This window comes from Kogia breviceps, chromosome 8 (assembly GCF_026419965.1).
Source record: "Kogia breviceps isolate mKogBre1 chromosome 8, mKogBre1 haplotype 1, whole genome shotgun sequence".
NCBI classification, from domain to species: domain Eukaryota; kingdom Metazoa; phylum Chordata; class Mammalia; order Artiodactyla; family Physeteridae; genus Kogia; species Kogia breviceps.
The window spans coordinates 1,338,603-1,365,013 of NC_081317.1; the positions used below are offsets into that span (position 1 = coordinate 1,338,603).

Sequence of the window (26,411 nt, forward strand, 5' to 3'; positions counted from 1 at the left end):
AGGCCTGGGAAGAGGGCACAGCATTTATTCTACAGGGACAAGATCACTGGGCTGGAGGGCTGGGGTGGGCACAGGGGGTCTGGGTGCAGCAAGGAGGGGGGTGGACACGCAGGCTTCTGTTACACTGTTCTCTGTGCCTTTGAAGTGTTCCACAGTAAAAAAAAAAACTTCAGAGGACAGTTCACGATGACTGTTGAACACGCATCTCTGCCTGTGCAAATGGACCCCGTGGGCTCGGGTCCCGGGCTATTACGGGGGGCGCTGAGTGAGCACGGGAAGGACCGGCAACTCTGTGGGCCCCTCGCTGCAGGTCCCGCTTTGAGCACCAACCCGCCCCCCGCCTCCACCGCCGCCACCCCACCTGGCTCACGGGAGGGGCGCCTGCTCCTACCTCTCCCGGCACCCTCACTCGCCTTCCAGGACTCGGCCACCGCCCCCGGGAAGACGCCCTCACTCTGGAGGCCAGGGCCCCGCCCAGCGGGGGCGCGTCGCCGGGGTGAGGCCGGTCGTCTCCGACGAGCTCGGCGCACTGGCCCCGCATGGCCCGGCCGGGACAGTCAGGAGCGCTCGGCAGGTTTTCTCCTCGGTTCCTCAACCAAAACCCTGGACACAGCTAACGGAGAAACAGCACAGACAGGCTTGGTGGCTGCGGGACGTCCTACCGCAGGGGAGATGACGCTCCGGACCCGGTGACCGGGCCGCAGCGAGGGGCCGGCGGGCGCGGACAGTCCCGCGGACGGCCGCGCGGAGGCAGCACCGGCCCGCCCGAGAGCCCCATCCCGGCGTGCCCCGCGCTTCCGCCAAGGCCTTGGAGGCGGGACTTCCGGTCTGCGGCTCAGTCTAAGCACTGCTGCTAGAAGCGTGGGGTGTGGAGGCCGTGCGCCGGCTCTGCGCGCAGGTAAGGAGGGCCGAGGGGCGAGGGCCGGGGGGCGAGGGCCTGGGGGTGGCTGGTGAGGAGCGGCGGGGGGCGGCGGGGTCCGCCCGCATCACGGGGGCCTCGCGGGCGCTGTCGGGGGCAGAGCGTGCGGGGCGCCCCGACGCGCGGGGGTCCCTGGGCCGGGACCGCGCCGCCGTCCTGGAGGCCTCCTTCCCGCTGCCCGAGGAGGTAGTGGCCCTGCGCCCACCCGGAGCTGCGGTCGGTTCTGCAGACCGGCTGGCTTCAAGCCGCATTGGGTTATAAACACTTCGCATTTCAGCTTTGTGCTGCTGCGCGAGCTGGGGACGCTCTGGTTGGCGGCGGCCCTGTTTGTCTGAGTGGAGGCCCCCGTCGCCTGCAGCGGGGAGAGGCCTTGCACGGGCGGGAGGAGGCTTCTCCTGAGTGGTTTGGGCTCCTGGGTCTGTGCGTCTGTTCCCCTGGCGTTTCCCCTGCCTCCCATTTGTTCTCCCACCTTCGACCCCTTTTTAGACTTTCCACATCTTCGTTTTTAAGAAAAGAGGTCCTTGTTTCTTCAGCAAGGGTTTGTTCAGTGTCAGACAGCCCCAAAGGCCAGGTGCTGTGCTAGGTGCTGGGGTTACAGCAGGCCCTGCTCTCAGGGGGCTTCCTCCCAGGGCTTTGAGCCCTGCCACCTGGTCAGTGTGTATTTCAGTGCTCGCTCGCCCAATACCCTGTGTGTCCAGGTCTGTGCCGCGGGCAAGCGGCTGCACCTAGAGTCCGTGGGCCTCATTCTTGTCCTGTAGTGACTTTGCCACCACGCCGTCCTTTTAATGCACTGGGTGGCGAGCTCACTCATGGCTTGGTGGCAGTTGGACTGTTTTGGTGTCCGTCACTCTCCCCTTTGTGCTGGTCGCAGCCTCAGGGCGGCTGACAGCAAAAGCGGGAGTTCATGGGGCACAGGTGGGTGTCAGGTTGGTCCCAGGGCTCCCCGGGCCCGGCCTCTCGCCCGGTGCCTGCTTTTGTCAACCCCCTGCAGGGCTGCACGTCTGAGGGCTGGTGCGATTCCTGCACCCCTTTGGCTTATAATATAATGTATTTTGCAGGTGGGCCGACGTCATGGATATAGATGCTGAAAGAGTCAGAATATCGGAGGAGATCAGGGAGTTGGAAAGGATCCTGGATCCCAGCTCTTCGAGTATCAACGTGGACATCTCGGAGTCAAGTCTCGACTCGGATTCTGATGCAGGTCAGTGTCCACGCTCCTTGGTCAGAGCGGCCGTGTCTGCCCTCGGGCTCCGGTCAGCCTCAGTGTGCTGTGGTGCTGGACGGTGTGTTACCACCCCTCCCTCGTCAGCCCCTGGCCCCGCTGGCTGTGTGCGAGTGCCCTGCCCCACGGTGCAGCCGGCTACCCTAGGAGGAGGGGCCGTGCTGCCCTCCTCAGCAGTCGGAAGGTTCCAGGGCTGAGCTCGCCCCTGTGCTTTTGAACAGTCAGCACCGCTGAGACCCCATGGATCTCTTCTCTGGGCCCAGGCAGTTGCCCTCTGTCCGAGGCCCCTGCTGCCAGGGCTCTTGTTCTGTTCACTCCACGAGCTTCCCTGGGCCCTGAGTGTCCCTCCCCACAGTTCTGGCTGGAGGCCTGCCTGCAGTGGCTGAGCCGTCCAGGGCCCCGGCCTGCTCGGTGCTCTCAGGCCCAGCTGCAGCTCTGAGACCGAGCCTCTCACGGTTCCCAACTACACCAGGGCCTTTTCTCACTTGGTATCAGGGCCTCGGTGCCTGTCCTGTCCCCTCCCCTGAGTGGCTTCACTTACCCCAGGACAGAGCTGTCCCCTGTGAAGCCTGCCCTGGTTGTCCCCGCGTGCCCGGTGGCACTCCACGGTGGGCTGGCGTCTTCTCTTTCTGGCTGACCCTGCCCTCGGCTTAGTGCCCGCCCCACATAGTCGATAGGCAGCGCTCAGCCACTGGGCACGGGCGGGGAGGGGGAGGTCCACGCAGCACGTGTCCCACCCTCCGGACCTCCCTGGCCTCCTGGGAGACGCGCGCTGTGTGCCGCACTGGCTGTCGGTCTCCTTGGTGCCTGTGGCGTCCCATCACCAGCCGCCGTTTCCGTCGTAGTTACTGACACGTGTGCCTGCGTTCCTGCAGATTCGCTGCCCGAAGAGGACTCGGACGCTGCTGGTCCGCTGCTCTTGGTAACTTGTGGCCTGAGGAGGCTGTGCCGCTGAGGCAGGCGCACCACCCTGCCAGGGGGTCTGGGGAGGGGGGTGTTTTGAACTCATCTTGGTTTTTCTGCATTTTTTAAGTAACACGTGTTTGCTAGTAAAGAGGAAACACCCGAAGTATCATCAGAAGTAAGGTTGCCCCTAGATACACCACTCTTAACAGCTTGGTGTTCACGCCTCTTGCTTTCTCTGAGCTCCTGTTGGCTCCACTGACCTCAGGGGACGTGACATGACACGCGGGAGACTGAGCGGGCCGCCTGGGTCCTGCCCCATATTCACCTCTCTGCCTCAGTTTCCCAGTCTGTGCCGTGGGGGCACTCAAAGCACCAGTCAGTGCACGTGTACCAGGCCTAGAACAGCGCCTGGCAAGTAAGCACGAAGGTGGTGCCGCTTTTAAACTGTTTTCTCTGCTTTTGTAGTTTTATGTTAGTTTGGAAAAATTTTACAGTTGGCTTTTTGTTTTTTTATCAAGTTAATAGAAAAAGAATTGCTTCATATGTTTAGTAGCTGGGTGGTTCTTTTGATATGGATTTACTGTAGCTCCATCGTTTTCAGACTTATCACCTCGAAATGGACATTGAGGTTGGCTCTTTTTATTCTTTCAACGCTGCAGCAGTCCCTGTTCCCTCTCACCGCGGCTGCCAGCGAGCCTCTTACAAAGTCCAAGTTCTACAGAAGTTTTATCGTAGAAAATGAAAACTCTTTATTTCGTTAACACTTGGCCACCTGAAACGTATTCTTAGATAGTACTTTTTTTCTTTCAAATTTTTTATTTTACTTTTTTATTTTTGGCTGCGTCGGGTCTTCGTTGCTGTGCGCGGGCTTCCTCTAGTTGCGGCGAGTGGGGGCTACTCTTCGTTGCGGTGAGCGGGCTTCTCGTTGCAGTGGCTTCTCTTGTTGCAGAGTACAGGCTCTAGGTGTGCGGGCTCAGTAGTTGTGGTGTGCAGGCTTTGTTGCTCTGTGGCATGTGGGATCTTCCTGGACCAGGGATCGAACCCTTGTCCCCTGCATTGGCAGGCAAGTTCTTAACCACTGCGCTGCCAGGGAAGCCCAGAAATTACACTTAAATTGAACTGTCTTAAAACTAGGGAACGCGTCCGTACGCTGTGTGGTCCTCTGTCAGGGTGGTCTCACAGCAGCCCAGCGGCCAGAATGTAGCTCCACTGGGACCCGGAGGGTGCGGGAGTGTTCCCTTACCTGCAGTTTTCCGCTTGTCACCAGGAAGGAGAAAGGTGGGGGGAGGCCAGCAATGATGAAGACGACCCCAGGGAGAAGGCACTCCCTGAAGACCCAGAGACTTGCCTACAGCTGAACATGGTCTACCAGGAGGTCATCCGGGAGAAGCTGGCGGAGGTCAGCCTGCTGCTGGCCCAGAACCGGGAGCAGCAGGTAGGACAGGGTCTGGCCCCGAGAAGCTCTGCAGCCAGGCCTCCCGGGACCAGGGCTCTGGGTCCCCTCCTCTCCAAGGGGAGGCACTGCTGCCTGGCCCACCGGTGGCCCCTTGTGTCTGCCACAGGAGGAAGTCATGTGGGCACTGGTGGGGTGCAAGGGCCCCAAGGTGAAGGACAGCAGGAACCTGCCCTCGAGTCTGTACATGGGGCACTTCATGAAGCCCTACTTCAAGGACAAGGTCACCGGCGTGGTGCGTGGTGCAGGCCCTCTTCTCGTCGGGGAGGGAGGGCAGGCTCTGTGGGAAGGGGCTCTTGTCCCCACGGCCTTCTGTGGGCGTTGTGGCTTCCCTTGGATTCTACAGGCAAGTGTTCCCCAGCCTCCCTGAATTAAAACCCTGCCGGGTTCAGGGGTGAAAGTCAAGGTCTCCTCCCCTGGAAGGTGGCAGCTGACCTCGCTGCACAGAGAAGCCCCTGGGGCATTGCCTGGAGAGGTGGCGCCTGGGCAGCGGTGTGGCGTCCCAGCAGCAGAGGTGTCCCCGTGGCTGATGGCAGTCCCGCCCCCCTCGTCAGCACCCGTGGAGTCACTGAGCTCACCGTGTGCCGCCGGCAGCGCCCTAGGGCCAGGCGTCCGGGGCCCGGCCTCACGTGCGGCCGGGCTGCTCGAGAAGCTGGGGGACAGGGTCCCAAGTCCCGGCGGGGAGCACAGTCGGCTTCCATCCACGTCATAACATGACACTCTCCGACAGGGGCCTCCTGCCAACGAAGACACGCGGGAGAGGGCCGCCCAGGGCATCAAGGCTTTCGAGGAGCTCCTGGTGACCAAGTGTGAGAGCCCAGGCCCAAACCTCAGCACCTGCCTGGCTCGGGCTCGAGGGGCCTTCACCCCGCCCTGCCTGTCCCCAGGCCTCCCCACAGCCGTGGGCCGCCAGGCTCCTCGGAGCCCTAACCGCTGGGCCTGGTCACTCGAAGCCGTGCTGTTCCCGCGCCGGTGGGGTCCCTGCGGTGACACTGTTGTGAGGGGCAGGCCCCGCCCCCCACCCTGGGCTCGCTCCCTGGCGGTCACTCCCGCCGCCCCGTTCCTGAGTGCGCAGCCCTGGGGGGCCCTGCCCAGGGGTGGGGTTGGGGGGAGCGCACTGGGGAGAGTCCCGGGGCGCCCGCCGGCACCTTCGCTTGCTCGCCGCGGGCCTGCACGGGGCACGAGGGGCGCTGAGGGGGTCTGACCGAGGCACACGCGTCCTGGGGCCGGCGCGACCACATCCTCCTCCTCTCTTCTCAGGGAAGACCTGGGAGAAGGTCCTGCTCAGAAAGTCAGTGGTGAGCAACCGCCTGCAGCGCCTGCTGCAGCCCAAGTTACTCAAGTAAGTCTGACCGCGGGCCACGGGAAGCCGCCTGCCCCCGGGCGGGGCCGGTCCAGGCTGGCGGCTCATGACGGCCAGAGGTCCCGTTAGCCGCGCCCCTTGCTCTGCCGGGCTCGCTCCGCTGCAGCGGGAGCGGCACTGCTCCGGAACTTTCTCCCATGCAAGGCGGCCGCACGCCTGGGTGGCGCGTGAGGGCGGGGCAGGCCCCGCTGGCCGTGTAAGTCACGTGACCTGGGTGCTCTCTCAGGCCAGGGCCTCCGTTTCCACCCCTGCAAGTGAAGACCGTTTGCAAGCCCTGCATCCTACGTGTGCTGATCGCATGGTGTCTCATGACCGCGTCACCGCACCTGGGGTCAGGCCAGGGGTCCCCGGGGCTGCCCACTGCCTCACGGCTTGACGTGTGGGTCAGGATCTGTTGTGGTGACAGTCGGGTCGCTCCTCAGGCTGTGGGAGAGCTGGGTTTTCTGCTCGGCCTGTTCTGGAAACGGTTGTTTCCTGTAGTGGTAAAACCGCAGCTCCGGCCTCGGTGCTGAGCGCGCGGGTCAGGATGTCTGGAAGGCCCCGCTGTGTACGGGGCGCAGGGCTGGGAGCTGGGACACAAACCCTGGGACGTGGGGCGCCGCTAGTGTCGTCACCCGCATCAGCATCGGCACGCTGGCCGCCAGTGTGACCGTCGTGACGCCCGGAGGGAGGGCCGCTGCTTCCTCTGTGGGCCCGAGGGCCAGGGCGGCTTACGGACAGTGAGCGGCTCGTCTGCGGTAGCAGGGTTCGCCTCTGGACCCTGCGCCGAGTCGGTGCTGCCCGTCGCCGTGCTGCGCGGTGTGGTGCGGGGTGCGTCCCACATCTGTGGAAAGGCCGAGCCAGCCCCGGAGACCCCCCCGTGCCCCCGCGGGGCACAGCGGCACCGTCCGTAACCTTGGTGCCCCTTCCTGCCTCTCAGGCTCGAGTATTTGCAGCAGAAACAGAGCGGCACCACGAGTGAGGCAGAGAGGCAGCTCCTGGAGAAGCAGGCCAGGGAGGCTGAGAAGGAGGTGCAGGACATCCAGTGAGCGGGGCCCTGCCGGGGGTGGGGGTCGCGGGGCGGGCCCAGGGCAGCCCGCGTAACCCTGCGCCCCGGCCCTTCCTCCAGTCAGCTCCCCGAGGAGGCCCTGCTGGGGGGCCGGCTGGACGAGCACGACTGGGAGAAGATCTCCAACGTCAACGTGAGTCGGGGCGGCCGCGTCCCGGATCTGTGGGCGGGGTCCGCACCGGGCTGTGAAGCCGGGACCCTCTCCGGTCAAGCACGCGTCCCCAGCACGGGGCGGTTTTCCGGGCCCTCCCCGCTGGCACGTCTCGCACCCTAGACGGAGCCCCCGAGGCCCCGCAGCCCCGCAGCCCTGTCAGGGCCACGGCCCCGCAGACAGGCCTCTCTGTGTGCAGTTCGAGGGCAGCCGCGGCGCGCAGGAGATCCGCAGGTTCTGGCAGAACTGCGAACACCCGAGCATCAACAAGCAGGAGTGGGGCGCGCGGGAGGTGGGCCGGCTGCAGGCCGTCGCGGCCGCGCGCGGCCACCTGGACTGGCAGAAGATCGCCGAGGAGCTGGGGGTAAGGCCCGGGGCCCGGCGGCGTCGGGGGGGGGGTCTTGGCGCTGCGCATGCGCTGCGCGTGCGCTGTGCGCGGCGAGGCTTGTCCCTTGGGGCTGTCGGAGGTCCGCCTCCTGGCGCTTTCGAGGGTGTGGCCCTGGGGAAGGGCGCCCCCCCAGGCGGAGTCCGGAGGCTCCTCGGACCCCGCTGCCTCCCTGAGAGCTCCCACGCCTTCCACCCACGTCCCAGAGCGGCCTGTGAGTTCCGTCCATATCCCTTCCCTCCCCGAGCTCCCGCCTGTCTCTTCCTAGTAGGCTTGAGGGAAATTTATTCCGGTGGTTTGAGAAGAACCTCTTCCTGGTTTCTTTTGGGTCTCGTCGTCTTTCTCGGCTCCTAAGGCGAGAACTAAGTTCTCATTCCCACCTCTGTCTTCAGCGATGAAGGCATTTAAGGCCCGCTTTTCTGAGAACAGCTTGCTATGAAATGTCTCCTTTGTATCGTTTTGGAGTGGCTGTGGTTTCGGATTTCATTCCTTTTTTGGATCTTAGCTTATGTAGGAATGTGCTTTTTCATGTTTAAATAATAGCGAGGTTTGTTGGAATCCCTTTTGTTATTCTTTAGTTTGAATGTTATGACCTGAGAATGCACTCTGTAAAAATCTCCGTTTTTTAAATTTCTCACTTTTGTGGCCAAGCACGTGGTTGCAGCAGACCAAACTAAATTTACCGAAGCCATTCAGAAGCAAAAGCCTGCTCTCTGCCCTGAGAGTCTGGATTTCCGTATAAGCCTATTAAAGGGAGTTTATTATATTATTGAATTTTGCTCTCTGAAAGAATTGTATTGATGGAACTTGGATGAAGCCTGACGTAACTGTTAAAAGGTCGTTTTGTCCTCGTGTCTCTCACAGCTTTGCTGTATACATTTAGCTGCTGTGCAATTTGGTGCACCGGCTTTTATTTGCTTGGTAAATGAGGCTTTAGAAAAATCATTCTACGTGCTGAGTCCTAACCGCCAGACTGCCAGAGAGTTCCCTTTATATCTTTAGTTCCTTAGTGTTTTTCTTTTTTAAGACTGTTTTTTTGTGTATTTTGGCCGCGCCGTGCAGCTTGCGGGATCTTAGTTCCCCGACCAGGGATTGAACCCGTGCCCCCTGCAGTGGAAGCGCGGAGCCCTAACTGCTGGACCACCAGGGAATCCCCAGACCGTTTTTTAGAGCTCTTTTAGGTTCACAGCAAAATGGAGAGGACGGTACAGAGGTCTCTCGCGCACCTTTGCCTCCGCATGTGCACAGCCGCCCCTGTCGTGAACGTCACTCACCAGGTGGCACTTTTTTTTTTTTTACCAAGGACGAATCTACATTGACGTGTCGTGATCCCCCCTGGTTTACCTTGGGGTTCGCACATTGCGTGGGTTTCGACGGAAGTACAGTGACACGTACCCGCCATTGTCGTCTAGTGCAGAATGGTTTCACTGCCCCGTGAGTCCTCCGTGCTCCATCCATGCATCCACCCCCCGCAACCGCCCGTTCAGTTTACTGTTTCAGTAGTTTTGCCTTTTCCAGAATGTCACGTGTTTGTAATCACGCAACGCGTGGCGTTTTCAGATTGGCTTCTTTTGCTTTTGGACGTGCGTTTAAGGTTCCTCTGTCTTTTCACGGCTCGATGGCTCACTCCTTGTTCATATGCTGAGCAACGTTCCACCGTCGGGATGGACCAGAGTTTACTTTTCATTCGCCTGCTGAAGGGTATCTCGGGTGCTTCCAGGACTTGTCATTTATGAATAAAACTGCTGCAGACATCCACGTGCGGGTTTTTGGGTGGACAGAAGTTTTCCGCTCCTTTGGGTAAACACCAAGGAGCACAATTGCTGGACCGTTCTGTTTAGCTTTGTAAGCAACCACCACGCTCTCTCCCAAAGTGGCTGCACCATCTGCATCCCCACCGGCCACGCACGAGGGTTCCCGCGGCTCCGCGCCCTCAGCAGCATCTGGTGTTGTCAGGGGTCCACATCTTGCCCGTTCCGATAGGGACGTAGCGGGGCCTCACCTTCATTTTCATTTTCCTGGCGACTTACGACGTGGTGTTTGTCCTCGTGTCCGTATATCGTCTTTGGTGAGGTGTCTGTTAGTCCGTTTTTCATTCAGGTAGTTCATTTTCTGATTGTCGAGTTTTAAGGGTGTTTTGTGTGTTTTGGGTAACAGTCCTTGTCAGGTGAGTCTTTTGCAAACGTTTTCTCCCAGTCTGTGGCTTGTCTTCTAATTCTCTTGACGTCGTGTTTCATCGAGCACAAGTTTTTAACTTTACTGATGTCCAGCTTACGCGTTCTTTCTTCAGCGGGTCGTGCTTGTCGTGTCGCGTCCCCAAAGGCCTCAGCGCCTGCACACCTCGACTAGACGCACTGCAGGAGGCTGCCCGCGCTGTGCTCTGCAACCAGAGGGCTTGCTGCTCTGGGAAGGAAGGCAGTTCACACCGCCTTAGTCGGCTCTTGGGAAACCCCTTCCCCATAGGAGACGAGAGAGGGGGCAGATTTGGGCAGAAGTGTTCGTGGCGGGGACCGGGGGCTGTGTGCTCAGCTGGAACTCGGGTGGAAGCTGGGGGGCCGTCGCCTTGGAGCTCTCCTTGCGAGGGTGTCCCCGGAAGCAGACGCCACACCGGGGACGGTCCAGCACCCCAACCCCCAGCCCCCCGCACGGGCGACGCTCGGCCGCCCCTGATGGGGGCTTCGGAGAGACCGACTCAGGGCTCCAGGGTCCGCGCCACGGTGGCAGCACGTGCCTTGCAGGATACCTTCGCGCGTAGACTTGGCTGAGCTGAGGCCTCCGTTGGGAATTTGAGTTCACAGTATGGTTTTGCTGTCACATAAATGGGGAGCTCTGACGGCTTGTGGACGTACTTGCTTTCATAAGCCAGTGCCGGGGACCCTCCTTCGTGGGCCCGAGCCTTCTGTCGGGGGCACTGTCCACTGTCCCTAAGGGGCCTGGCAGGAGTGCTACCTCGGCTCGCAGTCGGGCGTCCCCCGTGCCTGGTGAGTGCCGGTAACCGCCCCCCGCGCTGTGCTTTGGCCCCGGCAGACCTGCCGCAGCGCCTTCCAGTGCCTGCAGAAGTACCAGCAGCACAGCCCGGCCCTGAAGCGCAGGGAGTGGACGGAGGAGGAGGACCGCGTGCTCAGCCGGCTCGTGCAGGAGATGCGCGTCGGCAACCACATCCCCTACCGGAGGAGTGAGTCCCGCGCCCGGGAAGGCGGAGGCCCCGGCCGTGCCCTGGTCACGGCCGTGCGAGCGGGCGGGGCGGAGTGGCGGTCACGTCGTCCCGCGCGGTCTGAGGGCGGTTCTCTGTGGTCGCCTGACCCCTTCCCGGGCGGCCAGGAGGCGTGGCGCCCACGAAGCTCCTCTGTCCCCAGTCGTCTACTACATGGAGGGGAGGGACTCCATGCAGCTCATCTACCGCTGGACCAAGAGCCTGGACCCCAGCCTGAAGAAAGGTCTCTGGGCGCCAGAGGAAGACGCGGTATGCCCGCAGGACCCGTGGGAGCCGGAGCCCGGAGTTCAAATCCGAGCCGGGCGGGGGGGGGGTGGGGGGGCCGCGACAGGCAGCAGTGGGACCGTGTGTCTGTCTGCTCTCCTCGCTCCGCAGAAGTTGCTCCAGGCGGTCGCCAAGTACGGGGAGCAGGATTGGTTTAAAATCCGGGAAGAGGTGCCAGGTAGGAGCGATGCCCAGTGCCGCGATCGGTGAGTCGGACAGTGCCGGGCAAGGGGAGCCCTTGCTGGGGTTGCTTCCGTGTGGGCCGCGGGCCGGGCCGGGAGACTGGCCCAGGGTGGCCTGCTGGCGCTGGGGGAGGGTGTGGCCTTGGGGGCTACGCGTACCAGACTCGGGTACAGGCTCAACTGGACATCCTCTGAGTTCCCCTGGTTGGCAGTTTCCCTGAGCCCCGTGATCTAAATTCCTCTTCCAGATCTCTGGTGGCAGCGTTTCTGGCAGGCAGCTTCTGCTTCGTCCTTTTCTTGGCTTGCTTTTTTTTTTTTTTTTTTTTTTCTTTTTAACAGCTTTATGCTGTAATTTGCATGTAATCCATTCATTTAAAGTGTACATTTCTGTGGGTTTCAGTGTATTGAGCTGTGCAGCCATCATCACAGTCAATTCTAGAACATTTTGATCACCCCACTAAGAAATACTGTTCCCTACCAAAAAACAGCAGTTCAAGAGTGGGCAAAGGGGACTTCCCTGGTGGCACAGTGGTTAAGAATCCACCTGCCAATGCAGGGGACACAGGTTCGAGCCCTGGTCCGGGAATATGCCACATGCCGCCGAGCAACTAAGCCCACGTGCCACAACTACTGAAGCCCAAACGCCTAGAGCCTGGGCTCCGCAACAAAGAGAAGCCATAGCAATGAGAAGCACACACACCGCAACAAAGAGTAGCCCCCCGCTCGCCGCAACTAGAGAAAGCCCGTGTGCAGCAACGAAGACCCAACGCAGCCAATAAATAAATAAATAATTTAAAAAAAAAAAAAAGTGGGCAAAGGACTTGAATAGACGTTTCTCGAAAGAAGACTTGCAAATGGCCATTAAGCACATGAAAAAATGCCAACGCGATTAGTCATTATAGAAATACAAGCCAAAACCACAGCAGGATACCACCTTAGGATGGTTAATGTTTATAAATAATGGGAAATAACAAGTGTTGGAGAGGATGTGGAGAAATCAGAACCCTTGTGCACTGTTGGTGGGGTCATAAAACGTATAAAATGGTGCAGCCACTTTGGAAAACAGTATGGAGATTCCTCAAAATGACAGACCGAGAATTACCACATTATCTGGCAATTCCACCCAGTACCCGAACGAATTGAAATCAGGGACTCAAACAGAAATTTGTACGCCTGTGTTCGTAGCAGCACTGTTCACAGCAACCAAAAGGTGGAAACAACCCAAGTGTCCGTCAGCAGATGAGTGGGTAAACAAAATGTGCTTCGAATGTTGTGTGGATGCTAGAATGTTATGCAGCCTTAGAAATGAGTGATATTCTGATAGGTGTTATATCATGGGCGAACCTTGGAAACAGACATTTGTGTACAAGTGTTTGTGTGGATATACATGGCTCCTTTTTCTCAGCTCTACCTACGAGTGGAATTGTTAGGTCACTTGGTGATTCTGGAATGACTGTTCTCCAAAGTGGCTGTGCCCTTTTACATTCCCACCAGCAGCGTAGGAGGGTCCCAGTCTTCTGCATCCTCACTACCACTTAATACCTGCGGTTCGAGCCATCCTAGTGGGAGTGAAGTGGTATCTCACTGTGATTTTGGTTTGCATTTCCCGAAGACTGGTGCTGTTGGGCAGCTTTCCTGTGTTTGGCCGTTTGTGTATCTCCTCTGAAGAAACAGCTATTTCTGTCCTTTGCCCATTTTTGAAATTGAGTTATAAGGATTCTTTCTATATTCCAGATACAAGTCTCTTAGCAGATACGCGATTTGCAAATATCCTGTCCCAGTCTGTGGGTTGTCTTTTCATTTTCTTGATGGTGACCTTTGAAGCACAAAAGTTTCTAATCTTGCTGAAATCCAGTTTGCCTGTATTTTTCTTCTGTTGCCTGTGCCCTGGGTGTCATAGCTTAGAAACCACTGCAGATGCCAGGGCAGCAGCAGGAGGCCATCTTGGCTTCTAAAACGTCCCTTTGTTTTTCTGTTGCTTTCAGGTATCTCAGAAGGTTACATTTTGGCTTGAAAAAGGGACGATGGAATTCCCAAGAAGAGGAAAAGTTAGTTGAATTAATAGAAAAATATGGTGTCGGTAAGTTTTTATTTTTTGTTTTGGTTTTTTTAGTTTCACACGTACTACATAGTGATTTTAACATTTGCGTGTGTTAGGGAGTGATCGTAGTAAGTCTGGTAATCATTTGTCCCCATACAAAGTTACTATAACATCGTTGGGTATGTTTCTCCTACTGTGTAGAGCGCCCCCTGGCTTATTTGGTAGCTGGAGATGTGTGCTTCCCAATCCCCTTCACCTGTTTGGCCCCACCCCTCGCCCCTCCCCTCTGGCAACCACCCATCTGTTCTCTGCCTCTGCGGGCCTAGTGTCTGTCTGTCTGGTTTGTGTGTCAGACCCGGCGCACAAGTGCAGAGTCACACTTCCTCTGACTCTTTGCACTTGACCCAACACCCTCTAGGTGCATCCGTGTTGTTGCCAATAGCAAGATTCCTGTTTTCTCCTTTCGAGGCTGAGCAGTGTTCCATTGTACGTATAGGCACTACATGTCCGTTATCGTTCTCTGTCTATTCATCTATCCATAGACACTTAGGTTGCATATGGGCTGTTGTAAATAGTGCTGCTGTGAACATGTGGGTGTTAGCTCTTCTTTAAATGTTTTGGAGAATTCGCTTGTGGAGGCATCTGGTCCTGGACCTTTGTTTGTTGAGCGTTTCGTTTTGTTTTTTTTTGTGTTTTTTTTACTGATCAAATTTTATTACTGGTAATCAGTCTACTCATATTGTCTATTTTTTCCTCAGTCTTAGGTGAGTGTGCTTTTCTAGGCTTTTATCCATGTTTTCTAGATTGTCTAGTTTTTTGGTGTATAATTTTTTGTAGTCTTACATGATCTTTTATATCTCCGTGGTGTTGGTTGTAACTTCTTCTTTCCATTTCTGACTTTATGGATTTGGGTGCCCTCTTTTTTTTGATGAGTCTGGCTAAAGGTTTATCAATGTTGTTTATCTTTTCAAAGAACCAGCGCTTAACTTTCATTGATTGTTTTCTCTTGTCTCTGTTCCATTTATTTCCACTCTAATCTTTATTATTTTTTTCCTTCTACTAACTTTGAGCTTTGTTCTTCATTTTCTGGTTCCTCTAGGTGTAAAGTTAGATTTTTTTATGTGAGGTTTTTCTTGTTTCCTGACATAGGCTTGTATTGGTATAAACTTGCCTCGTAGGACTGCTTTTGCTGCATCCCATAGATTATGGATCTTTGTGTTCCTATTTTTATTTGTCTCCAGGTATTTCTTTGATTCTTTCAGTGACCCATTGGTTGTTTAGTGGCAGATTGTTTAGCTTCCACATGTTCGTGTTTTTGAAGTTTTTTTCTTGTAGTTGATTTCTTTCTTTTTTTTTTTTTTTTTGTACTATTTATTTATTTACTTTGGCTGTGCCGGGTCTTAGTTGCGGCACACAGGATCTTTTTAGTTGTGACATGCAGGGTCTTTTTTTAGTTGCGGCGTGTGGAATCTTTAGTTGCAGCATGCGAACTCTTAGTCGCGACGTGCGTGTGGGATCTAGTTCCCTGACCAGGGATGGAACCCCAGCCCCCTGCATTGGGAGCGTGGAGTCTTAGCCACTGGACCACCAGGGAAGTCCCTCTTGTGGTTGATATCTAGTCTCATACTGTTGTGGTCAGCAAAGATGCTCGATACGATTTTACTCTTAAATTTATTGAGACTTGTTTGTGGCCTAGCATGTGGTCTATCCTGGAGAATGTTCCATGTGCGCTTGAAAAGAATGTGCATCCTGTTTGGGGGTGACATGTTCTGTATATATCTGTTAATTCCATCTGGTCTTGCGTGTCATTTAAGGCCAGTGCTTCCTTACTGATTTTTTTTTTTTTTTATCCATTGATGTGAGTAGGATGTTAAAAGTCCCCTACTACTGTTAGGTTATTGTCAATTTCATTTTGCTTAATTCTATTTCTGTGTGTTAGGTCGGTTAGGTTTCCCGATCTTAGAAGAGTGGCCTCGTGTGTGGGAGACATCCTGTGGGCCTGGCAGTATAGTCTTCTCTGGTCACCAGAGCTCTGTGTTCTGGGGGTGCCCCTGTATGGGCTTTGTGGGCCCTTCTGTTGTGTCAGGGTCAACTACTGTGGTGCTGGTTGGCAGGGCCGGCCCTGGTACAACGGCTGTGGGCCTGCTGCAGGGCAGGGTAGGCTTCCTGCGTGGTTGGCTGCATGTCTGGGGTCGGGGAGCAGTGCTTGGAGCAGGGCTTCTGGTGGGCGGGGCCGTGTCCCCGGAGCTAATAGGCTAGAGGGAGGGTTCCAGAATGGCGCCCACCAGCACCGGTGTTACCGCAGTGGACCTGGCTCCCCAGAATGGCTGCCACCAGCATCTCCATCCCCAGGGGGCGCTCCATTTACCTTCTGCCTCTCTGGGAGGCTCTCCGCCACCGGCAAGTGTATCTGACCCAGGCTCCTTGCAAAACGCTGTCTCGTGTAAGATTCTGAGTGCCCCCTCTAAGAGCGGAGTCTCTGTGTCCCACAGCCCTCCTGCTCTCCCAAGTGTATACCCTGCTGGCTTTCAAACCCAAATGTTCTAGGGGCTCGTCTTCCTGGTGCAGGAACCCCCAGGACTGGGAGCCCAGTGTGGGGCTCAGCCCCTTCGCTCCTGGAGAAAGACTTCTGTGACGGTGCTGTTCCTCCCGTGTGTGGGCTGCTGACCTGGAGGTGTGCATCCTGACTGCACTGCATCTGTCCCCCTCCTACCCGTCTCATTTTGGTTTCTTCTTTGTGCCTTCACTTGTGGAAAATATCTTGTTAGCCTTCAGACCATTCTCATGCGTGCTAACTCTGTGGGTAGCTGTACTTCCGGTGTGTCCACGGGAGGCCAGCTCAGGGTCTTCCTACTCTGTGGTCTTGGCAGCTCTGGTGAGTTCTTGATGCGTTTGCTGTCCTAGGGCTTCTCACAGCTTTGAGTTCATGGTGGAGTTTTGCAGATACCACTGGAGGCCTGTGGTTTGCTCTCATCCCAGGCTGCTTCCCTGGTCATCAGCTCTTCTGCCCTGTTTTTCTTTATGTTTTGGCCACGCCGTGCGGCTTGTGGGATACGAGTTTCCCGACCAAAGACCACACCTCGGCGTGAGAGCGCAGAGTCCTAACCACTGGACCACCAGGGAATTCCCATTCTGCCCCATTTTTTATCATCTCAGCAGGTGGTGGTGGTTTTTTCATTTTACAAACTGATTCATGTTCATTATAGGAAATTTAGAAACAGAGATGTATGAAAAGAAGGAAAGGAACGTAACTCATTTCCTGTCTCCAGAGGTAGCTGCTGTCTGCTGGCGTGCACTTGCCCGGTACTTCCCTGTGTGCAGGTGGCTTTGCTAGGAAGAGCCAGCTTATTTAAGTTGAATCATTCCACTTTTAATTGAGCAGCTATTTTTTACTTTACGACGTGTCGTTATGTTATCTGTTACTAACGTTTTTCTACGTCTTTACACATTCTGCGTCCTAGCGTTATTTTCAGTAATCGTGGTACATTTCCTTGGATAATAAATAGTACACAGGTTATTCTATCCGTTTTCTGTTAATGGACATTGAAGTTGCTTCTCATTTTTCGTTACAGGGGTGGAACGAGCTGAGGGTTCAGTGGCTCAGTCTTTGCTTACATGTGTAACATTTCCTTAGAGGAGATTCTTAGACGTAGCATGGCCAGGTCTGAGGGTTCTGTCCCACGCGGTCAGACTGCCCCACAGAAGCAATGCCCCCCCAGCACTGTCTGGCAGAAAACACCAAGTAATTTGAAACGTCTGGTTTAGAAGCTGGAACAGCAGAGGCTCAAGGGCCGTTTCACGTAAACGTGGGTGGCTTCTTTCTCGTGGTCGTGCGTCTGCTGGAACTTCCCTCGGGCTGGTTATCCGTTGAGAGGCAGGTGCCCGTCTTCTCGCGGGGCTGCTCGGGTGTGGGAGCGGCGTGAGCGTTCTGACGGAGCGCAGCGCGGGTCTGCCGAGGGGCCTCCAGCGCACGGGGGAGAGGAGCCCTTCTCCAGGCTGCTCCGCTCGTGTTGTCAGAGCCTGTGTGTAAGAAGTAACTTCCGTGTGGTTTTGCTCTTGTAGGTCACTGGGCAAAAATAGCCTCTGAACTACCCCATCGGACGGGTTCCCAGTGCCTAAGCAAGTGGAAAATCATGGTCAGGGTGAGGCTTTACTAAAAGTCAGCCGAAGGCCCCAGCCCCCGGGGGCTAGCGTCACCGCAGGCAGGATGAGGGGAGAGTGGCTGGCGGGCGAGAACAGGGGCATCCGGTTTCCGGCCGTGCTGTCTCTTCTTCCAGGCGGCCGAGGGCAGAGGGGGCTCGGCCTCCCTCCTCAGAGCAGCGGGAGGGTGCCTCCACCCAGCACGCCCAGCCCCCTCGGCCCCCTGGAGGCGCACCTACTCGAGGCCTCTCCCCAGAGGCCTGGCCCGCCTGCCCGCCGTCCCGCGTCGCTGAGCCCTGGGGCGCTGGGACCTCCAAGTAGCCCTCCCCCTACAGAAGCGGCAGCGGCGCAGGCGGGGTCGGCGGCCCCCTCGCCGGGTGCGGTGGAGCTCCAGCAGCGGGGACAGCGGCACCGCCAGCGGGGACGTCAGCACCACCAGCGAGGACTCGGAGCCAGAGGCAGCCCTGGGGGCCCTGACAGGTGGCCAGGCGCTGCTGCCGGCACAGCATGTGGTGCCTGACGTGGACCTGTGGGTTCCCGTCCGGCAGAGCGCCGGAGAGCTATGGGGAGGGGGGGCGGGGCGCTGGCCCGGACCCTGTGATGCCTGCCCCTGCCCCCGCCCTCGCGAGGGCTCCGATGCGGCCCCGGGTGGCCGCTGGGAAGCTGGCGGCACGGCCTCAGCCCCAGCAGAGCCAGCAGGCCGGGCGCAGGCCCCCTCCGGGACCCAGAGCGCCAGCCTGAGAGGCGTCAGATGCCCGTGCTCGACGGATGCTCGCCCCTCGCGCTCCGCGGGGCCGGCGCGCCAGGTAGGCCACGGGCGGGCGGGGGCTCTCCTGCTGGGGGTCGGCGAGGCTGCGCCCAGGGGTGGGGCTGGCCTAGGCTCGCGCGGCCGCGCCCTGGGGGTGGGAGCAGACGCCCCCTCCCTGCACGTGGCAGTGCACACTCCTGACCCGTCCGCTCGTTCCAGAGAACTGCCCAGGCAGAAGCTTGCTTCCTGGGGCCGGCCCCTCCATTTCCCCCACCTTGTTGCTTGGTGGGTTTTTTGGCCACACTGCACAGCTGTGGGATCTTAGTTCCCCAACCAAGGATCGAACCCGGGCCCCGGCAGTGAAAATGCTGAGTCCTAACCACTGGGCCGCCCAGGAATCCCCCAGCCTGCTTGCTTTCAAAGCTCCGTGGGGGAGCCACAGTGCAGGGGCCGGCCGGGTGGCTGCTGCCCCGAGCTGTGGGGCGGGAGGGGCGCAGCGAGGAGGAGCTGTTCCTCCGTCACCCGCGTCCACGGAGGCCCCTGTGGGGGGGCCCCACTGCCCGCCTGCTCGGGTCTGACTCAGCCGGTCACACGTGGACACGTCCGCGGACGTGTCGAGGCCCTGGGCCCAGACACGGCTCTGGCCACGTTTGGGTGGCGTCCACGTTGGGGCGGCTGTTTTGTGCTGGGCGAGGTTGGAAGTCCACTCTCTGACGCCAGGGACAGTGGACGCCACGACCCCTGTGCCACGTGGCACCGTCTCTCCTTGAGTCTGTGACTGCAGGGCGCTAAGCCCCAGGGTTTCTCTCTGGCATGTCGTGTCATCAGCTCGGGGACCTTCCTGGAGAAACGGGGACTCTGTTAGTCCTGGGTGTGGCCGAGCTGGGCAGCGTCTTGGAGCCAGGCCTTGGGGACCCCCTGCCCTCCTCTGAGGTCACCACACTCCAGAGAGTGTTTCTCAGCGGCCCAGGGTGCAGCTGCAGGGCGCTCTGGGGTCTGGGCAGGGAGCCGTTCGTGCGCCCAAAAGCAGCAGCCTCCCGTGGTCTGTCAGGGTGGGGACGTCCACTTGGGGTCCCTGGAAATAGCGCTGCAGGCGCTCAGACCCACGTGGCCACTTGGTGCCAGACGCGGCGCCCCAGGCCGCCAAGACCACCCCGATGCCCACCGCCCGTCTCGTCTCCCATCCGCACCCCGCTCTGGCACCCAGCAGGAGTGGAGGGTGGTGAGGGTGGGCGCGTGGCTGCCCTGCGGCTGAGCCTGGCCAGGAGCCCCAGGGGCCTTTCTCTCCCTGCAGAAGGAGCTGAGGCGGCCGCACCTGCGCGGCGCTGCCCCTGGTGCTGGTGGGGGCAGTGGCGGAGCCAGGCCCTGTGTGCGGCCGCTGTGGCACAGGACCGGGCAGCGGCGCCAGGAACATGCCCTGCAGAGGAGGCTCCTTGAGCACCAGCTTCTGACGGCCGTGAGCCCGTGGGTGGGCGAGGTCGTCCCGCCACGCGCTCCCCGGAGGCCCGCCGTGGCGCACAGTCGAGGTACTGCCCGGGGGCCCCTTCCCTTCGGGATCCTCCCGTGGGGCCCAGGGGTAGAGTCGGTCGGGGAAGGGGGACTGCAGGGGGCCTGCAGGCACGTGGAGGTCACAGCTGCCCTGCCGGGGAGGAGGGACGGGGGAGGGGACCGTCCGCCCAGTGTCGACCTGGGGGGGTGTTTGGTTTTGCCTCTCCCGTTCTGCTTAGCACCTGTTGGCCGGTTCAGGAAGTGACCAGACACTCAGGCCTAAGCGGGAGCATCTTCTCGGGACTCTGAGTGCGTCGGTGCCCGCGAGTGGGTCACGCTGTCTGGGGGGGCGGGTCTCGCGGGGCTCAGGAATGTGTGCCAGCCTGCCGGCAAGGTCCTCGCCCTTCTTTCTGGTTGAACGTGGCGGCAGCCGGGTAGTGGGTTCTCTGGGGCCCCTGCCTGGTGCTCGGTCTCTGGGCCCCCCTGCACACGTGCCCTTGTCCCCTTCAGCTGACGGCATCAGGAGGCGGCTGCAGGGCGCCCGCCTGGCCAGCACCCCGGTGTTCACCCTCTTCATTCAGGTAAGAAGCCGCTGATGCACAACTTTTTTTCCCTTGTGTGTTGTGTTTTTGGTGGAGTTTTGAAGTTTGTGGTGGAGTTGCTTAAAGTTCAGCTTTTTAAAGTTGTGGATCCTTAAAAATGGCTCTTCTGTCACCTATGATTCTCAGCGTTCGACTCGGCGTGGGAGGGGCAGCCGTGGGGCGGTGTCCCTGCCGCCATCAGCCAAACCCTGTGTGGGAAGGGCTGGGCGCCCCGAGGGGAGAGGGGCCTGGCTGTGCCCAGGGGCTGGGCCAGGGCAGGAAGGCGGCGGCCCTGAGGCGCCCTGGAGGACCCGAGTCCTGGCTAGGGCCCGAGCCGCGTGGCCACGGCCTCAAGGTGCTGTGCGGGCCCAGCCCGGGCCTCTGGGCCGTTGGGTCTGCTCCACGAGAGCAGCTGTGGTCAGCGCTGGCCTGAGTCCCTCCGCGGACACCCTCATGGCCTTGGCCCTGCAGGGGCGTGGGGGGCCTCAGGATGGGCAGGAAGGCCTCCCGTCACGTGGTGTCGTGTGTCCGCGTCCCTCAGTTGTTCCAGATCGACACAGCTGGCTGCATGGAGGTCGTTCGGGAGAGGAAGGCCCAGCCGCCCACCCTGCTCCAGGCTGGTGCCCGGGACTCGCCGCTGCTGCAGGTGAGGAGTGAGGGTGAAGTGCCGGGCACGGGTTTCCCTGGTTCCCGCCACCCTTCCCTCCCGTCCCAGTGGCACAGCCAGCACGGGGCAGATGGCACCTGTCCAGCTGGGGAGAGGCATTTTCGGGTCCCCGCAGGCCGGGGCCAGTCCGAGACACTCCTGGGAGGCGTCTGCCCGGCTCCCGGGGAGGGCCCGGGGCCCTGAAGGGCTTTGAGGTGAGTTTCAGGGGGTGCAGGGCCTGCGCTGGCACTCAGGCCCGCCTGGCTCCACAGCGTGTGTTCCTCCCGCCTTGCCGTAGCTCCCCTGGGTGGAGCATGGGGGCCGTTGGGCGCCTGCTGCCCTGGGCACTGGCCCCGCTGGGGTGGCAGCCTGCTGCTGGTGGCCGGGTCCTTGAGTCTTGAAGCTGGGGGCTGTGTCCCTGAGCCCGGTCACCTCGGGAGGAAATGACAAAACAGTGTTGCTCGTCGGAGGACCAAATACGGTCCCGTGGTGGCCCATCCAGGCCACGGAGCCCCGTGCCCTCCTGCCTAGACAGCTAGGCCCCCTGCCTCTCCCTGCAAAGCCCACACAGCCCTGACCCCCCCGAGATGAGCTCTCCCGAGGGTGCCTTTGGGCGGAGTCGCATTGGGGGTGGGGCGACAGGCCAGTGGTGGTCTGGGTGGGGCTGCAGAAGTGGGTCTGGGCCCTTGGGGACTTCCCTGAGGCGCTGCTACTCTGGTTTCTTTCCCAGGTGCCCTCGAGCGCCCAGAGCACCCCAGGTACTGCCCACCTGCCTCTCCCTTTACCTGCGTGGTTTGCGTTCAGCGGGGAAAGGGCCAGACCTGGTGCAGGTTTTGGATTTCAGTGCCTCGCGGTGGGTCCGTTTTTGGTGGGGTTTTTTTCAGTTAATTAATTAATTTATTTTTGGCTGCATTGGGTCTTCGTTGCTGCGCGCGGGCTTTCTCTAGTTGCAGTGAGCGGGGGCTACTCTTCGTTGCGGCTCGCGGGCTTCTCATTGCTGTGGCTTCTCGTTGCGGAGCACGGGCTCTAGGCACGTGGGCTTCAGTAGTTGTGGCACACGGGCTCAGTAGTTGTGGCTCGCGACTCCAGAGCGCAGACTCAGTAGTTGTGGCTCACGGGCTTAGCTGCTCCGCGGCGTGTGGGATCTTCCCGGACCAGGACTCGAATGCGTGTCCCCTGCGTTGGCAGGCGGATTCTTAACCTCTGCGCCACCAGGGGCGTCCTGCAGTGGGTCCGTTTGAACGCCACCTCAGGGAGGATGCCTGGCTGGTGTGGCTGGTAGGGCAGCGTCTGGTGCGGGCCTCTCCTGCCTGTGGTCACCAGTCTGCCCACACCGGCAGAATCAGGCGAGGGTCTGGGGTCCTGAGAGGTGACACGCAGGGAGGAGGGCAGTGCGGCCAGCGGTCCTTGTTTGGAGGGTGTTGGAGATGCGGGGCTGACGCGGAGGGTCGTCGTGGGCTGGCCCTCCTCCTGGGCCTGCCCTGGTTGGGGCAGGAGCGTGGGCGCTCAGGGTGCCGTGCGACGGGAGGTCTGGGGGCATGCGGCCAGGCTGGCGTGCCCCTCGCGGCCCAGACGCCAGGCCCGGCAGCTGCCCTCGGTGAGGGCCCTTCCCCCGGGGCGCGTCCTGTCTCGGGGGCTCATCAGCCAGCGTTCTGTCCTCCCCGCAGGCTGCCTCCTCCAGAGTGTGCCGGCCCAAGGAGCTGCGAGGAAGAGCCCCTGCCCCGTGGGGAGCGGAGGCCCGCAGGCCGGCCACGCGGAGTCCACGCCGCGGGCACCCCCACAGGCTCCGTGCGGACCCCGGCCCAAGCCCAAAACTGTGTCTGAGCTGCTTCGGGAGAAGCGGCTGCGGGAGGCCCGAGCCAGGAAGGCTGCCCAGGGCCCTGTGGTCCTCCCGTCCCAGGTGCTGGTCTCCTCGCCTGTGGTCTTCCAGCCGCTGGCCTCCCAGGGCCCCCCAGTCTCTGGTGCCTTGCTGTCTGGGCCTGGGGGCCCTGTAGCAGCCGCTTCAAGTGCATTAGGCTCTTGGGCCTCAGCCACGGAGGAGAGACCCCTGACGCTGCAAGCCTTTGCCCTCGCTCCAGCCTCCACAGGAGCCTTGAAGGCCCCGGCTGCCCCTGCTGCCTCCGGGGCCCCGGGTCTGGGCCCTGGCCAGGTGCCTGTGAGCTGCCGGCCAGGCAGTCTCGGACAGTCTCAGGCCCCTGCCACGTCCCGGAAGCAGGGCGTGCCCGAGGCACCACCCTTTCTCCCTGCAGCCCCCAGCCCTGTTCAGCTGCCTGTCCAGCCCCTCAGCCTGACACCAGCTCTGGGCGCACACACGGCAGCCGGCACCTCTCTGCCTGTCACCTGGGTGCTCACAGCCCAGGGCCTGCTCTCTGTGCCTGTGCAGGCGGTGGTGGGCCTTCCGAGGCCAACAGGGACTCCTGACCCCCAAGGGCTATCGGTGACTCTGCTGCCCTCCCCGACTGCGACTCAGGCAGGCCAGGGCCCCAGGCTCCTTGGGCAGGGCCACCCTTGGCAGCCCCCAACCAACACGGACACAGAATCGGACCCTGCCTCCAGGACAGAGCTCTTGACCCTGCCGACGCACCCCACGTCCCAGAGCCCTGCGGAGGTGGACACGGCCCATGGCCCTGGGGGACTCTCCCCTGGAGAGGCCCGAGCGGCTGAGGGGACATCTGTACCCAGGACATCCTCCCAGGCTACAGCCCTGGCTGACGACTCTGAAGCGGAGCCCCCAGGGACCACCTCAGGGCCAGGGGAGCCCAGGAGGCCGTTGGGCCCGGAGGGGCCGCCCCCACCCTGGCCCAGGCCTGAGAAGAGTGCTGTGGACTTGGGCCTCCTCTCGCAGGAGGGCGAGGAAGCTGTGCGGGAGTGGCTGAGGGGGTGGCAAGGGGTGCATGTGCCCCCCCTGGGCAGCAGGCTGTCCTACCAGCCGCCCACGCTGTGCAGCCTGCGGGCACTGTCTGGCCTCCTGCTCCGCAAGAAGGCCTTGGAGCACAGAGCCAGCTCCCTGGTGCCCGGCGGGGCAGCCGGAGCCCTGCAGGCCTCGCTGGGGCGGGTGCGCGAGCGGCTCCGGGACAGCCCGGCCTACCTGCTGCTGAGGGTGCGCTTCACGGCGGCGTTCGCCCTCCCCGCGCTCCTGGCCACCCTGTCCCCCCGCGGCGTCCCCACCACCCTGTCGGTGGCCACGAGGTACCGCCCCGAGAGTGACAGTGACGACAGCAGCCTGGGGGAGCTAGAGCTGGTCGGCGGGCAGCCAGGGGGCTCGGCCGGCGGTGCCCGGACGGCCGCCACGCCCGCTCAGGTAGGCAGGCGGTTGCAGGTGTGGCGCCCTCGCCCCCTTCCCCACGCCCGTCCGCACCCCCCGGGGGCGTCCTCACCCGTCCGCATCCCCCGGGGGCGCCCTCACCCCGTGGGTGTCGGCCCCCGCCCGGGGCACCGGGGACAGGATCAGGGGGAGGTCGTGGCCGGGGGGCCGGCAGCTGCCTTCTGAGGAGGAAGAGGCCGCTCCGTGCGCCCCGTTGCATGCGGACTCCGGGCGGCAGGAGCCTCGCCGCCGGCAGGGGGGTCCCGCCGCCCGGGGCCTCGTCCGCAGGAGCGGCGGCCTCGGTCTCTGTCTCCATGGCCCCCGTGCGCGCGCACACACGCGCACACACCCCTGGGGGCTGGCTGTGCGCCTGCACCTCGTGGGGCCCGTCCGGTTGCCGACTCCGGCGCGTGTACATCCGGAGTTCTCTAAGCTGTGGAAGCAAGACCACCCTATGTTTCCTGACAAGAAACCCAATTCGCACACGTGTGCAGGTGTCCCCTGACCCGTGCACCCAGCGAGCCCCTAGTCCCCGTTGCCTGGGCTGAGCAGGAGAGCCGGGTCGCCTCAGGACAGGGAGGGCCCCAAGGCCCCTGGCAGGTGGTGTCCGGCGAGTGGGTGGCGACCCCGAGAGGCAGTCCCTCGCCTTCACACGGGGGTGGCCTCGCTGCTGGCCTGGCAGTAGAGCCTGGGGCCGCCTTTACGCGGTGCCGGGGAGGCCCACCTCCTTCCCGGGAGCTCGGCCTTAGGAGTCGGGGGCGCTTCTGGACCGAAGCAAACGCAAAACGCTGCTGGGCCCCGCGTGCTGAGGGCAGAAGGCTCGCTGCCCGCCCGTGGCGTGTGCGGCCTCCCGTGGTCCTCCGTTCCTGCCCGGCTAGCCCAGTTTGGGGGAACCAGGGCATAGGTGGCTGGCTCTTTCTTGGTGGGCTGCTCAGAGGGGACGGGAGCCCCTGAGTGAGAGGGCTCGGCGGAAAGCCAGAGCCCGCGTGTGACCCCAGGAAGGCAGCACCTCCTCCTGTTCCATCTCCGTGGGGACGATTCCGGGGAGCTACCTGTTCCTCGCCGCCACCCCGTTCCCTGCCCGTCCTGGCTGGAGGGTCACTCTTGTTCTCCTCTGCCTGGACTTTGTTTCAGGGAGCGCCGCACCCCGGACAGCCCTCTGCCCCCTCCTGCCCGGACGGTCCTGATGATCTTGACGTGCTCCAGACGCGGCGCGCCCGGCACGCCCGGAAGCGGAGGAGGCTGGATTGAGCAGCACGGTGAGGGACCCGGGCCCGCCCTCAGCTTTGCACTGGCCACACGGGGCCCAGGAGCTCTTCTCGGCTTGTTGGTGTCGCGCGGGCTAGGGGGTGGGATGTACAGGCCGCTGCGGGCAGGGTCTTGGAGGCCGGCCCCCACTCCCTCACTCCCCTCTCCCACTGGGTCCCACACCCCAGCCTCTGTTGCTTCCCTCCTGCCGGCCCCCGTGTGCCTTGGGGCCTTGGCACTTCCGTCCTCTCTGCTTGGCACTCTTCTCCCCGTCTGTCTGCAAGGCTTGTCCACCTCTCTCTCCGGGTCTCTGCCCTGTGGTCAGCTCCTCAGAGACGCCCTCCCCAAGCGTTCTAAGGTGGCATCGCTGTCCCACGCCTGTCTGTCCTCGTGGCACTTGCCCTCCCGACACCTGACATGGTCTGTCCGTGTATTTGTCCGTTGTCTCCCGGAACGTGAGCCCGTAGGGCAAGCGTAGGGTCCCCGGTGCCCAGACAGCAGGCCCCAAATAGGTGCGGCATGGTCGGTTTTCACGGCCGAGACCCGGGTCGGGGAGGGTGTCGCAGAGGCACGAGCTGGGCGCTCTAGCACAGGGCGGGCTGCACTGTGGCAGGTTCCGGTTCCTGGGCTGGATGGCTAGAGCGGGAGCAAGCGCTCGGGGAGGGGGGGCGGCGCAGAGGGGACGTCTGGGGTGGGCCTGCTTAGAGCCCACTCAGGCTCCAGGGCCAGTCCTCCGCACGGCCCGCTCCATGGACCACAGGTGGGCAGCAAGGCCTCGCTCCACCCCCCACCCCCGCCCCACGAGGCAGTGCTGTCCCGCTGTGTTCCCCTCCGTGGGGTCCGGCTGGAGTCAGGGCTCCCCTGCCATCGGGTGATCTCCTGTTCCAGGACTTCCCAGGGCTGGACAGCCACTGCTGCTGCTGACAGGAGGTGGGGCTCCTGCTGGTCCCAGGCGAGCTTGCCCACCCCGGGAGGCTGGCACCCAGCCTGCGGCAGAAGGGCTCTGCCAACAGTGGCCGCGTTGTGACGGGCTCGGCTGGTCCCCGAGTGCAAACCGAAATATCGGGAGGAATAAAGAAATGTCCTGTTTCTTAATTAAAAGCAAGCC

The 26,411-nt window shown here is 61.0% G+C and overlaps 1 protein-coding gene across 3 annotated transcripts; it reads left to right on the forward strand.

Moving 5' to 3' along the window:
• The first annotated feature begins 821 nt into the window (after positions 1-821).
• On the forward strand, positions 822-26,404 carry SNAPC4 (small nuclear RNA activating complex polypeptide 4). Of its 3 annotated transcripts, none has more exons than XM_067040274.1 (23): positions 822-898; positions 1,978-2,120; positions 2,987-3,063; positions 4,315-4,482; positions 4,610-4,735; positions 5,231-5,309; positions 5,761-5,842; positions 6,783-6,887; positions 6,972-7,044; positions 7,262-7,426; positions 10,475-10,622; positions 10,804-10,910; positions 11,037-11,131; positions 13,093-13,187; positions 17,211-17,290; positions 17,624-18,094; positions 19,331-19,562; positions 20,035-20,105; positions 20,647-20,751; positions 21,482-21,509; positions 22,419-24,052; positions 25,190-25,314; positions 26,192-26,404. In XM_067040274.1, exons 2-22 carry the CDS (start codon positions 1,991-1,993, stop codon positions 25,304-25,306), a joined length of 4,188 nt encoding a protein of 1,395 aa, XP_066896375.1. In that variant the 5' UTR covers positions 822-898; positions 1,978-1,990; the 3' UTR covers positions 25,307-25,314; positions 26,192-26,404. The 3 variants fall into 3 exon arrangements, with proteins under 3 accessions (XP_066896375.1, XP_058928886.2, XP_066896376.1); XM_059072903.2 differs by having other exon boundaries at positions 3,017-3,063; XM_067040275.1 differs by lacking the exon at positions 2,987-3,063.
• The last annotated feature ends 7 nt before the right edge of the window (positions 26,405-26,411 follow it).